At 43.5% G+C, this 25,323-nt stretch overlaps 1 protein-coding gene across 7 annotated transcripts in view; it reads right to left on the reverse strand.

Moving 5' to 3' along the window:
• Window positions 1-18,901: 18,901 nt before the first annotated feature.
• The window catches only part of RASSF2 (Ras association domain family member 2), a 57,018-nt gene continuing 50,596 nt past the window's right edge, over window positions 18,902-25,323 (reverse strand). For all 7 annotated transcript variants that reach the window (XM_069548021.1, XM_069548025.1, XM_069548024.1 and 4 more), the window contains 3 exons: window positions 24,977-25,098; window positions 23,462-23,559; window positions 18,902-22,311 (listed from right to left, as the gene is read on the reverse strand). In XM_069548021.1, coding sequence (XP_069404122.1) covers window positions 22,242-22,311; window positions 23,462-23,559; window positions 24,977-25,098 — 290 coding nt within the window. In that variant the 3' untranslated portion in view covers window positions 18,902-22,241. The remainder of the gene's footprint in view (window positions 22,312-23,461; window positions 23,560-24,976; window positions 25,099-25,323) is intronic.

Consider the following 25,323-nt stretch of genomic DNA (forward strand, 5'->3'; position numbering starts at 1 on the left):
TCACCGTATAGAAAAACTAACGAAGGAAATGCCTGGATTCCTCAGCCCCCTGGGAGAGGTTTGCCTCTCCTCTTAATTCCTGAATATTTGGAATTAATAAGGAACAGAGAATTCCTGACAGATCCAAAACAGCACACAGGAAGCCTCCTGTTAAATGCTTCCTGACACACAACTAGAGAGCAGTCCCCACTCTCTGAAACTAGAGAAAAGCCCGTATACAGCAACGACGACACAGCACAGCCAAAAATAAATTTTCAGATTTAAAAATTTTTCATCAACAAGGCTGGAGAATCATCTTTTGCTGCTGGAGTCTTCAAGTGAAGGCCATGGCCCTGGTATGCGGGCAGGAGACTCCACTTGGCTCCGCACTGACATGGTCTCCACCGAAGCAGAACCAGGTGCAGACGGCATTGCTCGTCCCAGGTGCCCTGTCAAGAGGTTTGGAAAGCCTGGTGTCAACAATCTTGTGTTCAGCTTATAGGTCATAGAACCAATCCCTGTAACCACTCCCTGCTTGGTCCCCTGGCTTCCTCTCTATTTCCATTTATCAAATCCACTCAGGGAAGAGAACAATGTTCAAGGCACATTCTTCTCCTAATTTAGGCATTTCCAGTTCACATGAGTCCTCAACCAGGCCTGGCTGAGAGGCAGATTGGGCTCTTTTACTGAGAAGTGCTTGCAGTTACTTTGAAGGAGTTTCCTGCCTCATCAGGGCATCTTCTTAAGATACTGAATGAACTGGTGGGGCTGGAGCTGCTGGGAGTCCAGGAGGATCAGCTCAACCAGATTTGCATCCAACATGTCTCCCTCTACCCACTACAGAATGGCTAATCAATACTGAAAACCCTGCAGACTTTACCAGTCTTCAAAGACCGGGTGTCAGCTCTAGTCTTAGGTATAGACCTAAGAAGACAAAAGAGCTTTTCACCACATGGGGGACACTGCTTACATCTGAATGAGGGATCTCTGAAAGACTTGCAAAGGCAAAGTCCAACACCATTTTCCTAGGATCCTCCCCTGGAGTGTAGCCAAAAGAGAGATTGTGCCAAATCCCAGATCGCTGTGCTCCTCTTACCAGCTATGTGTGCCCTTGAACAAGTCACTGACCCTCATGGTATCTCTGTTTCATTTGTAAAGTGGAGATACAGACCTGCCTCATAGGTTGGTGTAAGATGTCAACGGCTTAGGGAAGTATATAGAAAATAGTAAATGCTCGACAAATAGTTACTACACTGCTTGTATTACTTCTACACTCTTACTCAAATGCCATGGACATACCCATCATCTGTCTTCTTTGTTTTCCCTCTGGATTTCCAGGAATAGTTTTCTAGGGGTGGGGAATTAGTCGCTGATGATAGTTCTCCATCATACCCCAAACCAGAAGGCTTGGTCCTACGAAATCTATTCTAAAATGCAGCATTAACCCACTCATTTCTCGGTACTGCCAATGTCACCACCTGGCCCAGGCTCTGCCATTATCTCACCTGGATATCTTCAACAGTCCTCCAACTGGCATTCTTGCTTCTATTTGCACAAAGACAAAGATGGACAGTTAAAACCATAAAAGCAATTCTCTCTCCTCTCTTCTGATCTCCTCACCTCCTTCCTTTTTTCCCTTCCTCTTTTCGTCTTCTTCTCTCTCCTCCTCCTTAAAACCTTTTCAAATCTTCCCACTGTACTGAAAATAAAATTCAAACACTTTATACTGGCCTGCAAAGCTCTGTGTCTCTCTCTAGCTTCATTTGCCCCTTTTCCTGGAACAACTCTGCTTCAGCCACCCAGGTCTTCTGCTAAAACACAAGTTATTTCCAGCCTCAGAACTTTTTTTCCTCTCTCATTATCATGTGGGGAGCTTCTTCTTAACCTTCAGGTCGCAGCCTAAGTATTAGCTCCATTCCAGAATTTTTCATACCATCCTGCCTCAGTATGTTCCTTCAGGTGCTTCTTTATCTCAGCTTCTTTTTCCCTTCAGGGCACCTGTATCAGTCAGCTATTGCTGTGTAACAAACTATCTCAAAACTCCATGGCTTGAAATCACAATCCTATATTATCACTCACATCTGCAGGTTGGCTGGGCTCAGCTGGGCACAGCTCTGTTCCTCAGGGCAGGGCTATGGGTTGCTTGGGGGAGCATCTCAGCTCCATATGTCTCTCATCATCCTGCTAGAACCAGACACGTATGTTTTTCTCACAGCAATGGTGGAGGAGCAATAGAGTAAGCAGAAATGTATAAGATCTCCTGAGACCTACACTCAGAATTGACATACCATCTCTTTTGTCAGAAAACAGAGATTTAGAATAATATCCTATGAACTGAGAAGGAACTTTGAGACAGCAAAACAAAGCAGGCAAATTCATAAAATGAAATTATGAAGTTTATTTTTGGTAACTTACCTACAGGCAGGATTGGGCAGATGATCCGGAGGCATTTGCTGCTGCACGCCAATACGCCAAAAAGGGTATGTTGCTGTTCAGTTGCTAAGTTGTCTGACTATTTGTGACCCCATGGACTGCAGCACACAGGGCTTCCCTGTCCTTCACTGTCTCCTGGAGTTTACTCAAATTCATGTCCACTGAATCAATAATGCTATATAACCATCTCATCTTCTGCTGCCCTCTTCTCCTTTTGTCTTCAGTCTTTCCCAGCATCAGGATCTTTTCCAATGAGTTGACTCTTTGAGTCAGGTGGCCGAAGTATTGGACCTTCAGCTTCAGAATCAGTCCTTCCAGTGAATATTCAGAGTTGATTTCCTTTAGATTGACTGGTTTGATCTCCTTGCTGCCCAGGGGACTCTCAAAAGTCTTCTCTAGCACCACAGTTCAAAAGCATCAATTCTTCAGTGCTCAATCTTCTTTATGGTCAAACTCTCACATCCATACATGATTACTGGAAAAACCATAGCTTTGACTGTCAGACCTTTGATGGCAATTGATGTCTCTGCTTTTTAATATGCTGTCTAGGTTTATCATAGCTTTCCTTCAGCAATCGTCTTTTAATTTCATGCCTGCAGTTGCCATCTGCAGTGATTTTGGAACCCAAGAAAATAAAGTCTGTCACTATTTCCACCTTTTCACCTACTATTTGTCATGAAGTGATGGGACCAGATGCCATGGCCTTAGTTTTTTGAAACCTGAGTTTCAAGCCAGCTTTTTCACACTCTTCTTTCACCCTCATCACTTTCTGCCATTAGAGTGGTATCATCTGCATATCTGAGGTTATTGATATTTCTCTCAGTAACCTTGATTCCAGCTTGTAATTCATACAGTCCAGCATTTCACATGATGTACTCTGCATAGAAGTTAAATAAACAGGGTGACAATATACAGCCTTGTGGTACTCCTTTCCCGATTTTGAACTAGTCCGTTGTTCTGTGTCTGGTTCTAACTGTTGCTTCTCGACCTGCATTCAGGTTTCTCAGGAGACAGGTAAGTGGTCTGGTACTCCCATCTCTTTAAGAATTTTCCACAGTTTGTTGTGATCCACAGAGTCAAAGGTTTTAGTGTAGTCAGTGAAACAAGAAGTTGTCTTTCTGGATTTCCCTTGCTTTCTCTAAGATCCAATGAACATTGGCAATTTGACCTCTGGTTCCTCTACCTTTTCTAAATCCTGCTTGTATATCTGAAAGTTCTCAGTTCAGGTACTGCTGAAGCCTAGTTTAAAGGATTTTGAGCATAATCTTGTTAGCACATGAAAAGAGCGCAATTGTACGGTAGTGTGAACATGACAAAATGGCATTGCCCTTCTTTGGAACTGGAATGAAAACTGACTGTCCTCTGGCAACTGCTGAGCTTTCCAAATTTGCTGGCATTTGAATGCAGCATTTTAACAGCATCATATTTTAGGATGAAATAGCTCAGCTGGAATCCCATCACCTCCACTAGCTTTGTTCATAGTAATGCTTCCTCAGGCCCACTTTACTTCACATTCCAGGATGTCTGGCTCTCAGTAAATGACCACACCATCATGGTTTCCAGGCTTTTTCTGTATAGTTCTGTATATTCTTGCCACCTCTTCTTAATCTCTTCTGCTTCTGTTAATTCCTTATCACTTCTGTCTTTTATTGTGCCCATCCTTACACAAAATATTCCCTTTTTATCTCCAATTTTCCTGAAGAGATCTCTAGTCTTTCCCATTCTATTGTTTTCCTCTATTTCTTTGCACTGTTCATTGAAGAAAGCTTCTTATCTCTCCTTGCTATTCTCTGGAACTCTGCATTCAGTTGGGCATACCTTTCCCTGTCTCCCTTGCTTTTTGCATGTCTTCTTTCCTCAGGTATTTGTAAAGCCTCCTCAGACAACCACTTTATCTTGAATTTCTTTTTCTTTGGGATGGTTTTGGTCACTGACTCCTGTACAATGTTACAAACTGCTTCGTGAATCACAGCCTTGTCATGGTGAAGGGGCTTGCATAACTCAATTAAGTTTTGAATGCTGTGTAGGGCTACCCAAGACAGATGGGTCATAGTGGAGAATTCTAACATAACATGGTCCATGGGAGGGGGGAATGGCAAACCACTCCAGCATTCTTGCTGGGAGAACCCCATGAACGGTATGAAAGGCAAAAAGATATGACACAGGAAGATGAGCCCCCCAAGTCAAGTGTCCAATATGCTTACTGGGGAGGACCAGAGGGCAATTACTAATAACTTCAGAAAGAATGACATAGCTGGGCTGAAGTGGAAATGATGCTCATTTGTGGATGTGTCTGGTGGTGAAAGTAAAGTCTGATGCTGTAAAGAACAATATTGCATTGGAACCTGGAATGTCAGGTCCATGAATTAAGGTTTTGGACTTGGTCAAGCAGGAAATGGCAAGAGTGAAAATAGATATCTTAGGAATCAGTGAAGTAAAATGGACTGGAATGGGCGAATATAATTCAGATGGCCATTATATCTACTACTGTGGGTGAGAATCCCTTAGAATAAATGGAGTAGCCCTCATAGTCAACAAGAGTCCAAAATGCAATACCTAGGTGCAATCTCAAAAACAACAAAATGATCTCTGTTATTCCCAAGGCAAACCATTCAGCATTCAAGTCTATGCCCCAACCACTAATGCTGAAGAAGCTAAAGTTACCAGTTCTATGAAGGCTTACAAGACCTTCTAGAACTAACACCCAAAAAAGATGTCCTTTCCATCATAGGGGATTGGAATGCAAAAGTAAAAAGTCAAGAGATACCTGGAATAACAGGCAAGTTTGGCCTTGGAGTACGAAATGAAGCAGGGCAAAGTCTAACAGAGTTTTGTTAAGAGAACACACTGGTCATAGCAAACACCCTTTGCCAACAACACAAGAGAAACTCTACACATGGACATCACAAATGGTCAATACCGAAATCAGACTGATGATATTTTTTGCAGCTGAAGATGGAGAAGCTCTATATAGCCAGCATAAACAAGAGAGGGAGCTGACTGTAGCTCAGATCATGAGCTCCTTATTGCAAAGTGTTAGTCACTCAGTAGTGTCTGACTCTTTGCGACCCCATGGTCTGTCCATGGAATCCTTCAGGCAAAAATACTGGAGTAGGTTGCCATTTCCTCCTCCAGGGGATCTTCCCCACCCAGGGTTTGAACTCGCATCTCCTGAGGCTCCTGCATTGCAGTCAGATTTTTTTTTTTTTTTTTTTTACTACTGAGCCACCCGGGAAGCCCTTACTGCAAAATACAGGCTTAAATTGAAGAAAGTAGGGAAAACCACTTGGCCATTCAGGTATGATCTAAATCAAATCCCTTATGATTATACAGTGGAGGTGACGAAAAGATTCAGTGAATTAGATCTAGTAGACAGAGTGCCTAAAGAACTATGCGAACTATGGAGGATTTGTAACGTTATACAGGAAACATTGACCAAAACCAAAATGGGTCTATAGAGATTTAAAGAGCCTGAATCTAAAAACAGAACCTGACTACCAAGCAAGAATGACAGGAATTGGGACTTTTTCTTCTCCCTGGGGGTCTTATGACCATTCCCCATCTGCATCAGCTAAAGGCATTCTTCCAGTTTTCATACCAGATGAAGGCAAGGTTAAAAGATGATAGGCACTTATTTGGCTGGGGCACATTCCTTGAGAGTAGGCTGAAGTTCAGTCGCACAGAAAGGGGTGGGGGTTATGATGTGGGCCTAAGATGGGACTGACAAAATAGAGTCAGTGTGGTTCAACCACACATACATTCCATTGGCCAAAGCAAGTCTCATGTTTAAGCCCGTGTTTTTGTTTCTCCCTTCTCCACTAGAACATAAGCTCTGAGCAAGCAAGGCCTTTATCTGTCTTATGTATCTTCACCTAGAACAGTGTTGGGCACGTGATAGATGTTCAACCAGTCCTTTATACATGCTAATGAACTCCTGAACCAAAAATGTATGCTGAAGTCCAAACAACATCCTATAAAATCATCGTGACTGTTGGCTTCTCAGAAATACCTCTGGTTGGAGACGGTCTTGGACACAAGCTCTTCTTATGATGGAGCTCTTTATTACTCATGTACAACTACGCACTACTTGTCAGCAGCTCTGGACATGGCCTGAGAACCACAAGAGCCACCTCATGGTCCAAAATGGTGGAGAAAGCCCGTGCAAGTGGCCCTGACCAGGACAAAGACCATGCAAGGCATTTTCCACCCGGACATGGCAGAACCAGTAAAGTCCAGAGCTCAGCCCAGCCACAAACTCTCCTGGTCTCAAACGTAAGTATTCTCCAGAGAAGGAAGTGGCAGCAGGCAGAGGTAGAGAGAGGGTTGCAAAGGTTGATGGGTTTCCCTTTGCACCTCTTGTGAAGAATGAGGTCCACAAGAGGTTAAAACTCATGAAGAGCATCTAGGCATGTGTGAAAACCAGCAGTCCTTGGAGTGAAGAGGCTTAGCTCAGCTGGTGATCACACCAAGCAACTCGGGATAAAGTCTCTGATCTCTCTGTGCTTCAGTATCTTCATATGAAACATGACACTAAAGCACTAAAGCCTTTGCCACCCCAAGGGGCAACATTAAAGAAGATACATTGGGTGAAGCCAGCATTTCCACTGGAATCATGTGTTTCCACCCAGGCTCAGAACCAGTGGATTCTAAAATTTTTCTGATTAGACATACATGAAATGGCAACCCACTCCAGTGTTCTCGCCTAGAGAATCACAGGGACGGGGGTGCCTGGTGGGCTGCTGTCTATGGGGTCACACAGAGTCGGACACAACTGAAGTGACTCAGCAGCAGCAGCAGCAGCAGTGAGCATTCTTAATATATGCTAATTCTTATTTATAAATTATATAAATGTACTTTTGAATATTGTTAGTCGCCTCTTGCACTTTCATTATTCATATTATCTTAGATCTATGTTTTTTGGCAGTAATTTTTAAGTCTTTTAGGCTTTTTGTGCTCTTAAATACTTTACAGATACCTTTAAATACTAATGTTAATGACCTCTTGCACTTGCATTATTCATACTATCTGATTTATTTTTTTATTTTTATTTTTTGCAGTGATTTTTTTAAAGCTTTTTAGGTTTTTTGGTGAGGGATTCAGTAAAACTAGAAGAGGGCATCAGCAACCCACTCCAGTATTCTTACCTGGAGAATCCTACGGAAAGAGGAGCAAGGCAGGCTACAGTCCATAGCGTCACAGAGTCAGACATGACTAAAGTGACTTAGCAAGGACACGTGCTCAGTAAAACTAAAAGTACTACTTCCTGTCACTTATATCATCCTTACCAAGGCACTTTTCTAAATGTTCTAAAGATGTTTAATTCCTGTAGTATCACCATGAGATGGGCCTTAATATTATTCCCATTCAAATGATGAAGAAATGAAAGTAGACAGTGAGCAAGCCAGGGCTCAAAATAGCAGAGTGAGGATTCGAACCAGAGAAGTCTGGCTCAGAAAGCATCAAAACACACCGGGACGCGTCAAAAGCTTTGATGTCCCAAACACTGCGCCCAGGGAGGGTGTCACCAGCGGCCTCTTCAAGGCATGAAGCTCTCACGTACTCTCAGAGCGTCCCTTCTGCTTTACTTGCGCAACAAGCTACGGAGCTGACATACAAACCAAGAAAGGGCACAAAGATCAAAGTGTCACTATTTTAAGAATTTAAAAAATTCAATTATTTCAATTAAAATGGAGGTCTTGTCCTACCTCACTTTGGAAGCCACTACTCAGAAGAGAAATAGATGCAACACAGAGTCGCGACCACCAAGGGGCGCCATAAACCAACCGGCCCTGATCAGCAAGGGCCAAACCTGTTGACGGCACTCACGACCTGAACACCTTTCTGCCGAGTTTGCTTTGCTCCTTAGCCATCAGACTCATCCAGTTTGAAAGATGGGCCTGTCTTAATTCCAAATCCGTCTCAGCGCTAGGCCTGGGAGGACGAAAAGCCTAGGTGTTAATCTCTGCTAATACCCGGATGGGGCAAGGACCATGCAATTCTCAGGGAGTCCCAGAGCTAGAAGGTAACACAAGGGGGCATTGCCCCCACCTGCTGCCTCCACATCTACCACCTCCTGGAGACAGATTTTAAAAAGATGTTTTTTAACAATTTCAGGGGCTTCCCTGGTGGCTTAGATAGTAAAGACTCTGCCGGTAATGTGGGAAACCTGAGTTTGATGCCAAGGGTGGGGAAGATCCCCGGAGAAGGAAATGGTTACCCACTCCAGAGAATGTTCAAACTACCATACAACTGCACTCATTTCACATGTTAGCGAGGTAATGCTCAAAATCCTTCAAGCAAGGCTTTAGTAGTACATAAACCAAGAACTTCCACATGTACAAGCTGGGTTTAGAAAAGGCAGAGAGAACCAGATATCAAATTGCCAACATCCACTGGATAGTATAAAAAGCAAGAGAATTCCAGAAAAGCATCTGCTTCATTGACTACACTGAAGTCTTTCATTGTGTTCAGTTCAAACTCAGTTGTGTCCAACTCTTTGCGATCCTATGGACTGCAGTACACCAGGCTTCAAGAGATGGGAGTACCAGACCACCCTACTTGGCTCCTGAGATACCTGTAAACAGGAGAAGAAGCAACAGTCAGAACTGGATATGGAACAATGGACAGGCTCAAAATTGGGAAAAGACTCTGACAAGGCTGTATATTGTCACCCCGCTTTTTTAACTTCTAGGCAGGGTACATCATGCTAAATACAGGGCTGGGTGACTCACAAGCTGAAATCAAGATTCCTGGGAGAAATAACAACTTCAGATATGCAGATAATATCCCCCTAATGGCCGAAAGCAAAGAAGAACTAAAGAGCTTCTTGATGAAGGTGAAAGAGGGGAGTGAAATAGCTGGCTTAAAACTCAACATTCAAAAAACGAACATGATGGCATCCAGTCCCGTCCCTTCATGGCAAATAGATGGTGGAAAAATGGGAACTGTGACAAACTTTATTTTCTTGGGCTCCAAAATCACTACAGATGGTGACTATAGCCATAAAATTAAAAGACGCTTGCTCCTTAGAAGAAAAGCTAAGACAAACCTAGGCAGCATATTAAAAAGCAGAAATGTCACTTTGCCAGCAAAGTCTGTATAGTCAAAGCTATGGTTTTTCCAGTAGTCATGTACGGATGAACACAAAGATTGAACCATAAAGAAGGCTGAGCACCGAAGAATTGATGCTTTTGAACTGTGGTGTTGGAGAAGACTCTTGAGAGTCCCTTGGACTGCAAGGAGATCCAACCAGTCAATGCTAAGGGAAATGAACCTTGAGGTTCATTGGAAGGACTGATGCTAAAGCTCCAATACTTGGGCCACCTGATGCAAAGAGCCAACTCATTGGGAAGGACCCTGATGCTGGGGAAGATTGAGGGCAGGAGGAGAAAGGAGCGACAGAGAAGGAGATGGTCAGATGGCATCATCAACTCAATGGACATGAGTTTGAGCAAACTTCAGGAGATAGTGAAGGGGAAGCCTGGCGTTCTGCAGTCCATGGGGTCAAAAAGAGTAGGACACGACTGAATGACTGAACAACAACTCACTTCAGTATTCTTGTCTGGAGAATTCCACGGACAGAGGAGCCTGGCCTGGGAAAGGCCTGTTAAGACATTCTGCTTAAAAAAAAACAACCCTCTAACTCACACAGGCATCATCCAAACTTCTGAGGTTAACATGAATGACTTTTGGCTTTGGGACTGCATGGGAGGACCCTAACCTTGACTCTCCAAGGCGGCCTCTGAGGCTGGGCAGATGCAGAATGTGACAGCACCGAAGCAGAGTATGAGTTAGAGGAAAGAGCTCTGACAGGTTCACTCTGGCAAAGGCCCAGGGGCTAAGAGTGTTACTCACTCCAGCGGTACCTGCACCTTTTTTTTTTTTTTTGGTACCAGCATCTTATATTCCTTTCCACCAAAGAAAGGGCAATGCCAAATCCCACAGAATACCGTGGGTGAGTTTGCAGCATTAGAAGGCGGGACTCCATGCTTATACCAATAGAAAACATCATTCATTAATTCCATTCTGTGCCACAGAGAAGAATGTTTTGACCATTAGGAATACAGCAGTGAAGGTAACAGAGGAGATCTCTGGTTTCCAGGAGCTTCCATTTTAGAGGGGGAGGCAGACAAAAACAAGTAAGAAATGTCCTACAGAGTGAAGCTGACGAAACAGACAGTGTGATAAGAAAGCACTGAGGAAAGTTTGTATCCTGATTGGAGTTGTTGTTCAGTTGCTAATTCGTGTCCGACTCTTTGCAACCCCATGGACTGCAGCACACCAGGCTTCCCCATCTTTCCCTATCTCCCAGAGTTTACTCAAACTCATGTCCATTGATTTTGATCTTGATTGGGGTATTGCTACCCTCAGATGGATGTATACCTTTGTCAAAATTCTCTATGCTCTACTTTTAAGATAGGTACATTTTATCTTAATAAGTAGAATTTATCTTAATAAAAAACTTTCTTAAATAATGAAAAGAGTGACTGGAGAAGGAAGACATTACTAGGGTGATCAGGATGGCCTCTTTGCAGAGGGGACATCTGAGTTGAGACTTGAAAAATGAGAATGAGCTAGAATAAGAATGAACTAGTTAGCCATGGTAACCATGCAGCTGAGATACTTCAGGAGGAGAAACCTGTGTGCTCAAATAGCCCACGTTGAGAATGTGTTTGGTGGCGTGAGGAGGGAAGCGTGAGCAAAGGGAGCAGAGGAGCAGGTGTGTGAGATGAGGTTGAGGACGTAGCCAGGGGCTGCTGAGGAGGCCTTGAAGGTCTGTGTAGGAGTTCATTCTAAGTGCAGTTGGAAGTCTCTGGGAGGAATGAGAGGACATGGAGGAAAGAGAGCTTCTGAGCCTGGTAAACCCCAGACCATCTCCAGGCAGAGTCTACAGAAGAGGGAGGAGGAAGCAGCAAAGTCAAGAAACTACCTGAGAACTGACATTAGTGGCCTGGACAGCAGACAAGCAACAGGGGTCCAAGTTGTCCAGGGTAGGCATTGTGCCCACAGATGGAAAGCACAGCAAGGAATGGGCAGGATGTAGAGGAGTCAGAAAGAGCCAGGTTCACCTGGAGGGCTCCCAGGCCTGGAGTATTCCACAAGTGGGCACCAATATATGCCTCCTGAAATGAGCCAGTTGAAAAGTGAGTCAGAAGAAAAGGGACAAGGCTGAATGCCATCAGCAGGAAGGGCACTGCCCAACCACTGACCTGAGCTCCCTGTATGCCCACTCCTAGGAGTCCAGCAGCCATCTTGTAGACACACCCTAGGAAGTCCAGTGTTCCAGGAAAACAGGTGCCTGGTTGGTCCATATGGTGCATAAATTAACCCACAATTCTGCAAGCAAAGGGTTTCTCTCATATGGTCAGGTGACTGAAATATCAGCAGAGTGTCCCCCAAATGCCTGCACTCCCCATTGTTTCTGTCTGGTAGATACCTTTGGGTTGTCAGCTGTGCACTCTCAGAATGAAGAAAACCAACTGAAAGCTGCCACCCCAAATATCTAAATGACCTGGAGAAAGAAAAGCTAAGCTGGATATCTGAGATGGGGCCATCTGTTGTTATCTGAGAATGGAAGCGATCTCACCAAAGTGAAATAAGTTGGAACTAACTGCTGGGCAGGAGCAAGAAAATAGGTGGGCAATTTCAGCATGTCAGTCAGGCTTACACAGAGAAGGGCTCCTCCCCTGAGACACACCGTCTTTCCAAAAGACATCATCTTTCTCATCTTTCTCTGTCTGGGATCTTAATTGATTCCAATGTTAAATGAATGACAAAGCAAAAGAACCAAAGCTTCTTCAGTTCACTAATTGCTTTTACTCACAATTATATGGTGGCTTTGAGATGGCCTAGAAGAAGGGAATGAGCTTCAAGAAGTATGGATCCCTGGAGTTGGGGGTCTGGGGTCAGCCCTGCTTTGGCCTTGTTTCTCTCAGACTTTGTTTCTCATGACTGGGCATTATTCCAGCCTTCACAGTTATACATTTTCTAATTTGCTAAACAGGATCATGCGGCCAACTATGGGCAATATTTGTGTCTAACTTCACTGTTTCCAAAGTAGCTCAGGCTTTCCATAGTTCTGTAGATTGACAAATGATGCCCAAAATATAAGGTCCCGATCCCTGGAACCTATAAATGTTATCTTATATGGAAAAAAGATCCTTGCAAATGTGCTTAAAGATTTTGAAAGGAAGAAATTATGGTGGAATATGGACCCTAGATGAATTCCTGGAGTGAAGGAGAAAAGCCTTTCTTTTTAGGACATCCAGGAAATTGTAAGATGAAGAATGAAGAAACAAGTTTACAAACCTCTGCTGCGGAATAGCTTTAAGATTTACATCGAACAAATTGTCGCTTTTAACATATACAGATACGATGATTTCCTGTAGGAGATATTGTTCATATCACTTGTTTCTGTGTACACACACCTGATCATTAACAGCCAGCACCTGCAAGCTGATGTGCTTAGGGAATTAATGGCTCCCTCCTCCCCCAAGAGCAGCCCTCTGCCATTGCCTGATGAAGGTTGGTATTTAAATACCCCGGCTGTCTCGCCCTGCAGTGGGAGAACTCTGAGGTGTACTCTACCATGTTCCCAAAGGTCTTCAGCAGGACTGAGCTGTAGTTGCCCAAGTGGTAACTTAATAACAAACCCTGTATTGGCTTCCTTCCTTTCCTTCCCTTTCCTATCACACTTTCCTCTTCCACCTCATCTGTGGAATCAACTCCCAAACTAAGTTTGAATCCAAACTAAAACACAATTGCGTGTCACCTAGTGATAATGTCAAAAGCATCCACTTAAGGTACTTCATTAATTTGAGCCTGAGCAAAATGACCTTGCTGGTCCTAACAGAAGCTCCAAATGGGCAAGAGATAGAGCATTAGCTCTTGACAACGCATGTCAAAGCTGACCAAGTCATTGGTTTGAAGATGCTAGAATGTGTAGCCAGTATGGAGAGTCACTGATGTGAAAAGGACCACTTGGGCCTCTGGTCAGCCATGCAGCCAGATGCCTACAAGACTTTCCTTAGAGAAGAGGCACTCCCCTGCTCAGGAGAGAGGGATGTTTTGCAGCCTCCCCACCTTTTAGGGCCCTGGGGCATCCAGGTTCCTAGATGAGGAGGATGGGTTGAATCCTATTAGCAAGTGCTTGCAAAGGGGCTTCCCTGGTAGCTCAGTGGTAAAGAATCCACCTGCAATGCAGGAGACACAGGAGACAGGGGTTTGATCCCTGGGTGGGGAAGATCCCCTGGAGGAGGGCATGGCAACCCACCCCGGTATTACCTGGAAACCCCCATGGACAGAGGAGCCTGCCAGGCTATAGCACTACGGACTCACTAAGAGTCGGACATGACTGAAGTGACTTAGCAAGCACAGGATAATTTTGGAACAATTAGAACTGTTTAGGGCAATCTAGAATTTAAGTGTATTTAGGATTTCTTGGGGTTTTTTATGGCCTTTTGGACTGAAAGGGTTTAGATCTATTAAAATAGATTTAAATTCATTAAAATAGATTTAAAGCAAATGTGAATTTTTAAGGCGCTTTAGGGAAGTATGAAGCTTAAAATCTTTTAGAGTCTATTGTGATCCTTAGGTCATGTAGAGTTGTTTGAGTTAGTTTAGGTAATTTGGGGCTTAAGATTTTAAGCATCTCTTAAGAAACTTGAGGATGTTTTGTGTTGCCTGGGATTTAGGGTTTAGTTCTGTTTAGGATCTTTGAGGGTACTTTAGAATGTAGGGTGGCTTTAGTCTTCTTAGGACCCTTTGGGCTTATGTGGCTTTCAGCCGTGTTCAGAGTGTGATTTGTGAACCAGCACAGGGGCTCCGTTGCCCTGAGGCATGTGTAATCTTTGTGGACTGAGGATAGAAGCCATGTCCCCTGCATTGGTAGGCGGACTCTTAATCATTGGGCCACCAGAGAAGTCCTGTTATGATCATTTTAAATTCAGCTTCTACTTGCTTTCTTTCAGTGGCTCATGGATGTTGCAGTTTGTTCTTTCTGCTGAGTTAACTGGGGGGCTTCCCTGGTGGCTCAGATGGTAAAGAATCTGCCTGCAATTTAGGAGACCCAGATTGGATCCCTGGATTGGAAAGATCCCCTGCAGAAACGAAAGGCTACACACTCTAGTATTCTTGCCTGGAGAATTCCATGAAAAGAGGAGCCTGGCAGGCTGCAGTCCATGGGGTCACAAAGATTTGGATGTGACTGAGCTTAATTAACAAAAAGATTCTGGTCAGACTACTAATATTAATTTTTGTGATGACTTGTGCTATTGCCAAAATTTGGAAAAGGAACTTTAACAATTTAACTCATTACATTTCTGTAAATATGTCCCTTGCCTTTAAAAATCTTTCCTTGGGGTCATTTTGGATTCCAGGCTTTTTACAGTCCAGATATTCAATATGTGTGGGAGTTCTCATCAGCAGTTTGTTCCTGAAATTACACTTCAGACATCTCTAAGACATAATTATTTCCATTAATAAGACAACCCATGCTTGTCCTGTTCCTTTGATCCAAACTTTGGTACAAACTACACTCTGGGAGGGGCTTCCCAGGTGGTGTTAGTGGTAAAGAATCCACCTGCTAGTGCAGGAGACATAAGAAACACAGGCTCGATCCCTGGGTCAGGAAGATCCCCTTCAGGAGGGTATGGCACCCCACTCCAGTATTCTTGCCTGGAGAATCCCATGGACAGAGAAACCTGGAGGGCTACAGTCCATGGGGTCACACGACTGAAGTGACTTAGCACACACATGCACACTCTGGGAGCCCAGGTTTCTCTCAGTAGTGTTCCTGATCCCTTAAATGGTTGTGAAGATGCAGTTAGGGTGACATTGAAAATCACGAGTTTGAATTTGAATTGTGTTCAATTTTACAACTTAACATTTAAATCAGCATTATCAAAATAGTGATAAATAAAATATCCACGTTATAGTCTGCCTTCCATCAAAACATGGGTAGGTTTCAGCAAACTCTAAAGTTTAAATTTAACATTTAAACTCTAATTTATGACTTTTCTTAAACATCTTACATACTAAAATTGTGGTACGCCGATTTTGGCCAATGCACACAGTGACCATATTTATCACCCACACTGGGCCATTTTGAGAACAAAAGGGGGGGCTATTGATAATTACACTAGAGTAACAGACATAAGTTGGAGTTGTCCTGAGCAACCAGGACTTACAGCCCCTACCAATGAGCCCATAGTTTAAAAACTGCTAAACTTACGTATTTATAAAATACATGTTACCATTATGATAAAGTTCATTTACATAGTTACATAACTACATACTTAAATAATAAGTAAAAATTTTTACTTTGTTTGGTTGCCTCTTTTTTCCCTGCATTCTCTCCACCCCCTATTTCGTCTGTCAGTTTTTACCCAGGTTCAATCTTCAGTAGGTTTGCTTGCATCTAAGTGTTCCAGGAAAACCTACTTAGATGTATTCAGAACTTTACAGTAAAGTCTTGTTCTCATAGCAAACTCCGGTTAATAACAGCTTCATTACATAAAACAGATACCAACAAATTATGTCATAAAATTTGTTTTCATAAAGCAAGACAGAAACTGCCAACTCCTTTGGCAGCAGCTATTAGTATTTGTTGGGTGACTTCAGGCGCTCTAACTTCTATAAAGTTTACTGCCCGATTTGAGGTCTTAGTAGGACCCCAAAAAGACCATTTATCTTTTGTTTATGTTGCCTACATCCACATACTGTACAGTACAAAAACCTCACTGCTTTATATGTTTTAGCTGTTTGCTCATCTATTTCAGTTTAATTAATTCAGCACCTAAAACGCTGCTGCTTGGAGTGAAAACTCTAAATACACAAGCATTGTTTGGTGGCACTGATAAAAATATAGTCTTGGTTGTTATCTTTTTCTAGAGGCCAAATTATGCTGGCCATTCTTTATGCTCCATGGCCAGATATCCTAAGAAGACAACTGTCAATCATATATTTAAATGTTCTAAACCAACTACACAACCTTTCTCTGTGTTAGAGTTCTGCAGAGAAACAGAGCCAGCAGGATGAAGAGATACATATACATATATATACATATCTATATATACATAATATATTAAATATATAATATATAGATATAATGTATATCTATATCGATATAGATATAGATAGATAGATAGATATAGAGAGAGTTACTTTAAAGAATTGACTCATGCAATTGTGGGAGACGAGGAATCCAAAATCTCAAGGGTAGGCTGGCAGTCTGGAGGTCAGGGGAGAGCCAGTGTTGCAGCTGTAGTCCAAAGGCAGACTGGAGGCAGAATTCCCTCTCCCTCTCCCCCAGTGTTTGTCTGTTAAGGCCTTCAGCTGATTGGATGAGGCCTACTCACATCATAGACGGTGATCTGCTTTACTCAAAGTCTATTGATTTCAATGTTGCGTGCATGCTAAGTCACTTCTGTCATGTCCGACTCTTTGTGACTGTATGGACTGTAGCCCGCCAGGCTCCTCTGTCCATGGGATTTTCCAGACAAGAATACTGGGGTATGTTGCTGTGCCCTCCTCCAGGGGATCCTCCCAACCCAGGGGTCAAGCCTGCTTCTCTTACGGCTCCTGCATTGGCAGTTGGGTTCTTTACCATTTGTGCCACCTGGTTAATCCCATCTAAAAATATCACAGCAATAGCCAGACTAGTGTTTGACCAATATCTGGGTGCCATGATCTAGCCAAGTTGTGCATAAAATTAACCATCATCCTTCCCCCATATCATCTGATGGAACTTGGGCCCTAATTGGTAGGTCTTAGGTTTGGCAACCCCTGGGGGGCTGCCACCAACAGAGATAAACCCAGGTCCTCAACCCAAAGACAGTGGTTTGACCATTTACAGATGAGGGAACAAGTCCTAGAAAAAGGTTCAATGAATTGGCCCCAAAAAACCCAGGGTAGAGTTAGGACAAAAATCCAGCCTCATTGAACAGCTGTCCCCAGCTATTCCTACAATTCTTGGTTCCACCGGGGGCCTGAACTCAAGATTCCTAAGGAATATTCTAATTTCACTTTCTATTTGGAAAACTGGAACCAAGTCCAAACACATTCAAACCATAAACTCTGAAGGAAGAATATCAAAGCCTCTCCCAGATGCACCTTCACATTCCCATCCCCAACCCTCCTATAACGCAGCAGACACACATACTCGTCCACCAGAAAATTCTTTTTGAGAGTGCTTTATTCAAAAAGATCTAAGTCAGGTGCTTTAAAACATATCAAAATGTTACAGAAATTCACAGTTCCCTACTGAGGACTTGTCAAGTTACATCAAGATATCTAAACACATCAGTTTATAAATTCAGAACCAAACATTGAACCAGGTCATGTACCATTGCTTGAAAAGCAAGTTATGATTATGATAAAAGATACTTCACAAAGCTAAATCAAATGGGGAAACCCTTAAGAAACACTAGCAGTTATACACCAGAAACCAGCAGCTTGGAAAACAGGTCTGCGATCCGCTGGGGAGGCTCCACGGGTAAACTGAGATTCTCCCTTTACAGCTGGTCCATGTCTAGCGCTCGGCTATAACACAGCGGGAGCTGTAACCTCCCACGACAGGGTTGCTGCTGCTGCTGCTAAGTCGCTTCAGTCGTGTCCGACTCTGTGCGACCCCAGGGACGGCAGCCCACTAGGCTCCCCCGTCCCTGGGATTCTCCAGGCAAGAACACTGGAGTAGGTTGCCATTTCCTTCTCCAATGCATGAAAGTGAAGTCGCTCAGTCGTGTCCAACCCTCAGCGAGCCCATGGACTGCAGCCTTCCAGGCTCCTGTGTCCATGGGATTTTCCAGGCAAGAGTACTGGAGTGGGGTGCCACTGGATAAATGCTGTCAATTCTCTCAGAAAGAAAGGGTGCCGCATTTCTCTATTTTTACCTCTCTAGATCATTTCTCATCTCGTCTGCCTCCAACAAGAAGACTTTGTGTAAAACAATTTAAGTAGAGACGACTAGAGAATCTGTATTGCTGCATCGGTGCTCAAGGAGATCTCTGCCTTCTACCTAGGCCTTCACATCATGGTTTGGGCGCTACGCTGCTGTGCCAAGTTGCTTCAGTCCTATCCAACTCTGTGCGACCCTTATGAACTATAGCTGCCAGGCTGCTCTGTCCATAAGATTCTCTAGGCAACAATATTGGAGTGGGTTGCCACGCCTTTCTCCAGGGGATCTTCCTGACCTAGGGACTGAATCCGTGTCTGTTAGATCTCCTGCACTGGCAGGCAGGTTCATTACTACTAGGGCCACCTATGGAATTCCTTTGTTCATACAGAAATTTCTCTTGGAGATGTATCTACGGCACCGTGTTCTGTGCTACAGAGCTTTGAAACAGTTTTGTTTTTTAAAGACAGCATCTCTTTTCTTTAAGAGAGCTTCTTCTCCTTCTGTGATCCATCTCTCCTTCCAATCTCCTAACCCTGAAATAACTGCCCAAACTCCAGAGAAAGAATTCTGGCCAAGACATTTTTGCATCAGAGATTGTGTTTTGAGTGACTTTTTTATTTTCTGGTCTTTATGTCCTAAAGTCTTATCGACATAGATGACAAAATATCATTATCTGGAAGTCTCTAGGAGAGTGTCTTGTTTTCTTTCTGGTAGAAAGGAGGGAAAGGTGAATATATTATTCCTTGAAGTCTCAGGCCAAAACCTCAACCTCAGGGCTCAACATCTGTCACAGGGATGGCTAATCTCAGATTCTCCCACCTCAGCCTCAACTCAGAGTTAAAGTCCAAAAGCCTGGAGGTCAGTATGCATTCGTCACAGTTTGCACAGTCAAGCCTATTTTGTGCTTTTCAGTTCCTCCTCAAGGTAACCACTCCCCCTCCCCCTACAATTTAACTCCTCACGTTCTCACTAATGTAATTACTAAGAATGTTACCTTGTGCTTAATTCCAACATCACCTGGAGGACTGGATCCCCTTATCACCAATCAGATAAACTCAAGTTTTTCCTTCATTTGATCACCTTATAACATAAGCTCCGGGAAAAAGATTAAGTTGGATGAGGCTATGTTGCTTTTCACAAGTGAGGGAAAAAACCCTATAAATTGGCCCTTTGTTCATCACACGATTTCAGGTTCATTGCACACAATTACATAAATGCACACAAATCTGTCCAGGAGTTCAAAGCTGCAAGGCCATGTGATACCAGTGAGAAAATACAGCTCTACATCACAGCAGTGTCTCTATTTCAAAGAATCTTTCCAAAATTCCTGACTGGGTTATTAGTACATGAGAAATGATTTCTAAACAGGGTGAGCCAAAATGGAAAATTGGGGTCTGCATTAAGTGGAATGTATCATGTAAGAGATTTCCCTTAATTCCACCCCAATCCCCAATCTTTAAAAAAACCAAGTCTACCCCAGTATCACTTTCTCAGAAAGTGATCTGGCAAATTGACATTTTGCAACATTTCCATGTTTAATACTATCAAAATGTTAGTGCAAATTAAAGAGAACTTTCATAAACCAAAATAGCTGTCCAATAAAAGTTAGTCATTAGTAATTTACATTGTGGAAAAATTTTTCCCAAGCCATTCAAGGAAGATTATTAGGGCCAACAAAGGCTTTGAACATTCAAAATAAAAATAACCAGAAGAAAAGTTTTCCAAGTCATTTCTCAAATGCAAAATTCAGGAAGTATGTTTGCATTCACAAAACTGTTCTTTCCCATCTGTAACAAAGGAAGCCTCTCCCTGGGCTCCTATTATTTTCTGTGCATTTTGCAGAAGCCCACTGAGGAGGCTAAGGCCCTCCTGATTTCCAGTCCACCCTGCACAAGGCTGGTGGATATCCCCACAGAGGCAGTAAGCTTAGCCAAATGACAGGTGGCAGCATATCATCTTCTCAAAAGTCAACAATGAAACCACAGCTGTAAGCCATCTTAAGAGGTCTTTCTTGGAAGCCATAGGGGCAGATGGGGGCAAGGGTGCCCAGGGCAGGAAGAGCTCTGCTGCAAAGGTCCACTTTCCTTGCAAGCACAGATCAGTGGCTCTTCTTTCCTCAACTGCCCGGCTCTCCAAATCTTCAGAGAGGAGGTAGAGAAGAGATGGGGAGTTCTACCCCAACTCAGACTCTTGCTGTTAGGAGCTTCTGGCCCTGCTTGGTTGACCTCCACAGCCAGCACCCTGTTCCAACCATCCATCTAACCCTCTTCAAACAGTATCAGCTGTACTGGGGCTGAGCTACTTGTCAGTCTTCCCAATGGGGGCTCCAGGGGACAGACTCTTCTTGCCCTTTCCCCTCCATTGGAGTCTCTCTAAATATCACCCAGGTAGCTGCTCAGAGAAGCTGAGAGAGAGGCTCCATCTTAACTATGCACCATCACAGGGCAGCCCAAAAGGCATCTCTGAACCCCATACTTGGTAAACAGCAGAAGTCTTCATTCCTAAGAGTCCATTTCCACATACAATGTGAGAGCAACCTGCAAGAATATAGTGGATGGAAAGTTTAAAGCCTTGACTTCAAACATAGGACTTCAGCTCCGAGTGCAGGAAGACTCCTTGATTATGTGCAAATAGACTGAACTTACAGGCACCTGTCATTCTACAAGAAGTCTTCACATTTCCCTAAGGAGGGGAAATTTCCCAGCCACCCAAGACTAGGCCCTGATCTCGCCAGCCAGTCAGCACCTTATACAAACAAGTGAGACCTGTTTCATAAGACATTTCTTTCAACGCAGGAGGCACCAAAGAATTGGGGTCAACAACTTGGCATGCTGAGAGAAACATCAGGCTCCCCCTATCTCCAAGAAGTAGCTAGGGAGGCAAGGGCCAAGGAAGGGTCCATTCTTTACTGGCATCCAGACAGATACATCCTTGTTATTTAGAACAATCAAAGTTTCCAGTGTAAAAACCTGTGGGCTTATTGCATCTATCCCACTGATAGTTTATCTTCTTTTTTTTCATCAGACCTGCCTTGAGGGCATGGTTTGTTAATTAATTTGTTTATTTCCAAGGATCTCAGACTCACAGATCCTTCTAGGCATACAAAGAGAATATCTATTAACACAGTGAAAGTGAAAGCCACTCAGTCTTATCTCCATGGACTGTAGCCCATCAGGCTCCTCTGTCCATGGAATTCTCCAGGCAGGAATAATGGAGTGGGTAGCCATTCCCTTCTCCAGGGATCTTCCCAACCCAGGAACAAACCCCGGTCTCCTGTATTGCAGGCGGATTCTTTATCATCTGAGCCACCAGGGTAGCCCAAGAATACTGGAGTGGGTAGCCTGTCTCTTCTCCAGGAGATCGTCCCAACCCAGAAATCGAACTGGGGTCTCCTGCATTGCAGGTGGATTTTTTACCAGCTGAGCTACCAGGGAAGCTCCTATTAACATATAAATACCCCAGATGGTGAGTTTGCTAGGCCTTCTTTTCCTTCTAAAGTTGAGCAGATATGTATGGTTGCTCCCTGGCACTTGAGAGGAGAAATCTTTTCTTCAGTCTGAAACCCCTCAGACTGGCAGTGACTTCTCTGATTTTCCTGCCTACAAGCAGCATATTTGCCAGCCTCAAGCACTAGTGCTGGTTGCTTGGAATTGAACTGCATGTGAATATATCATGTAGGCATGTGGATGTGTACCATATGAGCACACACATGTGCACACATTTTGGGTCCTCCTTATAATAAAAATTGAAAGTCCTCATGAGTGAAGCAAAGGAGCAGGGAAAGAAAGGAGAGGGAGTTGCTGGCTTCTCCATTGTGGTTTGAAAGCTGGAAAGATTTGCTTTTAAATGTTTCCATGGAAGGCATCCAGCTTCCTGTGAGTCTTCTCTGGCAACAAAGGCCTCTGCAGCATCTGGATCCCCTTCTTCTAGTGGCTCAGATTGTTGCTGGGGTCTCAGCTATCTCCTCCAGCCTCTGCCGAATCATTAGGCGGAGCACAGTGTACCTGGGGAAAGAAGAGCTGCAGTGGAGAGCAGAAGGCAACACACTCCCTCTCGTGACCCTCCCCACCACCTGGGTCACAGCGGGGCCAGATGCGTCAACCCTTTGCTTCTTTTACTGGCCCACTTTTGAACCACTTCATCACTTGTGTTCATTACCACAACAGGATGAAAGGGCTGAAGAGGCTCACTCCAAACTATTATAATTATTTTATAATTATTAGAAAATCTGACAAAGAATGAGAAGGTGAAATAACATGAACAGTAATAAGGTTCCCTTCACTGAGTGCTTAATATGCTTAAGGCACTATACATAGAGGATTACATAATCCTCAACTAGGCTGGACCATAGGAAATTGCCATTATTTTTACCATTTGGAAGAGCCTACAAAAATGGCAACTTCATATGGTTCAACCTAATATTAGTATCTGCATTTTGCCAAAGAGGATATAGTAACTACCAGGCATGGAGGTCCATGGCTTATTGATAAGTACTGTTTTTTATACCTTTCCTGAATTATGGCAATTCAGATACTGGAGTGGACACTATTATACAGAGTGAACATGGCTTTCCACTACACAGCAAAAACTATTTTTAAAGTTTGGCATAGTAAGTGCTCAATAAATGTTAATTGCTATCATACTAGTTATCACTTTATTCTCTAGTGGCAAGAAAACCTCAGTTGTTCTGCCATATCTGTGAAATGTAATCTATTTTGTGACTAAATATGACCAAAAAAAAAATCCTTCCTAGAACAAAGTTTTAGTACTGGACTTTTCAACTCAAATGCAATTTCCAGAAGAGATGTTTAAAAAAAAAAAAAAAAGGAGGAAAGATACAAGGAAGGGATTTTAGAGGTACTCTGCTCAGATGAATTTCCACTACCGAGACAATCTTCCTAAAATCTTTGGAATATTTTTATGTCCCATATCAAAATGAGAAGTTGAATAAGAAGCAGAAAGATGAACACACCAACACAAGTTTCATGTCCCCACCTGACATATGGCATTGTCAACAGGAAGTCCCCTGAACAAAGTCCGTAAGACCCAGATCCCGGCAGCAGCTCACGTAGCCCCTGCAGGGCTCCAGAGCAGAGCCTTCTCTCATTGAGGCCTCGGGAGAATCCAACCAGCCACCCCAGGGGCCATGCTTACTTGCGCATCAGCTTCTTGACTTCCCTATCTTCTTCCTCTTGGAGCTTCTGAATGAAGCTTTTAAGGACAGGCATCTCAAACTTTATATACTGAGCCACCTGAGGAGGAAAAAGTAAGTCTGGGCTATAAGACCTCTATCAGCACTATTCCAACTTTTTTGGGCATCTCTCTCATGTTAGGCACAAAGGCTTGGGAAATCTGTTTCTGTGCTAATTCAGGATTTCCTCAAAGACAGGAACCAAGTTTTATTCTTCTCAAGGTGGGCAAAGAGTCCATGATAAAGACTGCTTTATCTACATGATATTTAATACATTATCTCATGACTTTTCATTTTTATCTCATGTATTCAATACCACGAGAGGTAATGTCAAACACAGAAAAGCACTTTCTCTTGATTCAGTCATGCAGAGAAGATTGGAACTCATAACATTCAATAAACCCCTCTGATCTCCCCTAAAAGAATTTAAGGAACCATGCTCAGAATGATGATTTGTGCCTCAAGTCTCAAACAGGTATCCAAATGTGAACTTCCTCTTGAGAAGCTGTAAGTGAGAGAGTGGCCCCTACCAGCCACTCCTCCTCCCTCACCCGAATCCTCACCCTGCTCTATCAGCTTCTCCACGTGAGAAGTATATGTCTTCACCCTTTTAATGTTGGGCTCAGCTATGCAAGTTGCTTCGGCCAATGGAACATGTATGTGGGTGTGACATGTGTCAAATCCAAGTGGGGGCTTTAAATGAGCTTACATGGTTTCTTGCACTCCAGCCATCTGCCATAGGGAGCATACCTAAGTAGCCACTGCCTCTGAACCCTTGGCCTCTGAATAAGACACACCATGTAGTTAAAGTGAAAGTCACTCAGTCGTGTCCTATTCTTTGTGACCCTGTGAACTGTAGCTCACCAGGCTCTTCTGTCCATGGAATTCTCCAGGCAAGGGTACTGGAATGGGTTGCCATTTCCTTCTCCAGGGGATCTCCGCAACCCAGGTATTGAGCCTGGGTCTCCTGCATTGCAGGCAACTTCTTTGCCATTTGAGCCACCTGAAGTCAACCCACATCTAAAGCGGAATGACTGCTACCAGCCTGGAGAATCCTGATCAAGAAAGTAAATGTTTGCTGTTGTTAAGTGACTAAGATTTGGGAATGTTTGTTACTATGGCAAAAGCAGACTAATGTGCAAGGTAAAGATCTCAGCTAACTTCTTGAAATTGCTTAGAAAAGGTTTGCAGAAATTTTTCAGCCCTTAAATATACCTAAAAGCCTCAATAAATTTATTCTTTCTATGGAAATCATTTTGTGCCTGAGCATTCTTCCAATTAATTCCCACAGGACACACCCTCAGCCTAGCCTCTACATTAACTTTCCTTGGCCCCATGATCATTACCATTCAAGAAAACCTAGTATTGAGAAATAGCAACAAAGTTGGGCAAAAAAACCAAGCTTATAACCCAGTTATCATTTATCCAACCCACCCACCACCCTCCTGGGACAGATATCGGACTGAAAAGGGACTCACATCATAGGTAACTTCCTCCACCTGATCTTTTTCCATAAGGAACACTTTGGAGACCTGCTCACACGGGCCCTGGAGGATCCGGGCAATCAGAGGATAATCCGTGTTCTTCAGCTTCTGTTTCTCTGGAACCACACACAGCCAAGAGCAGCTCTGAGTTGCCTGAGGTCTTTCTCACTGTAAGTAGCTGTCAGTGAGTAGCCCCTGAGTTAAATGGGCTAAATGGACCAGGCACCTTAGGCGATGCGGCCATACAAGTCAGGAAAACTGATTTGTAAATGAGAGATTCAACAGGTATTGTTCAAAGCAACCGCTGCCGCTCCCCTACCCCTCAGCAATATTTCCATGCC

Source organism: Ovis canadensis, chromosome 13 (genome assembly GCF_042477335.2).
Source record: "Ovis canadensis isolate MfBH-ARS-UI-01 breed Bighorn chromosome 13, ARS-UI_OviCan_v2, whole genome shotgun sequence".
Classification (NCBI taxonomy): Eukaryota; Metazoa; Chordata; class Mammalia; order Artiodactyla; family Bovidae; genus Ovis; species Ovis canadensis.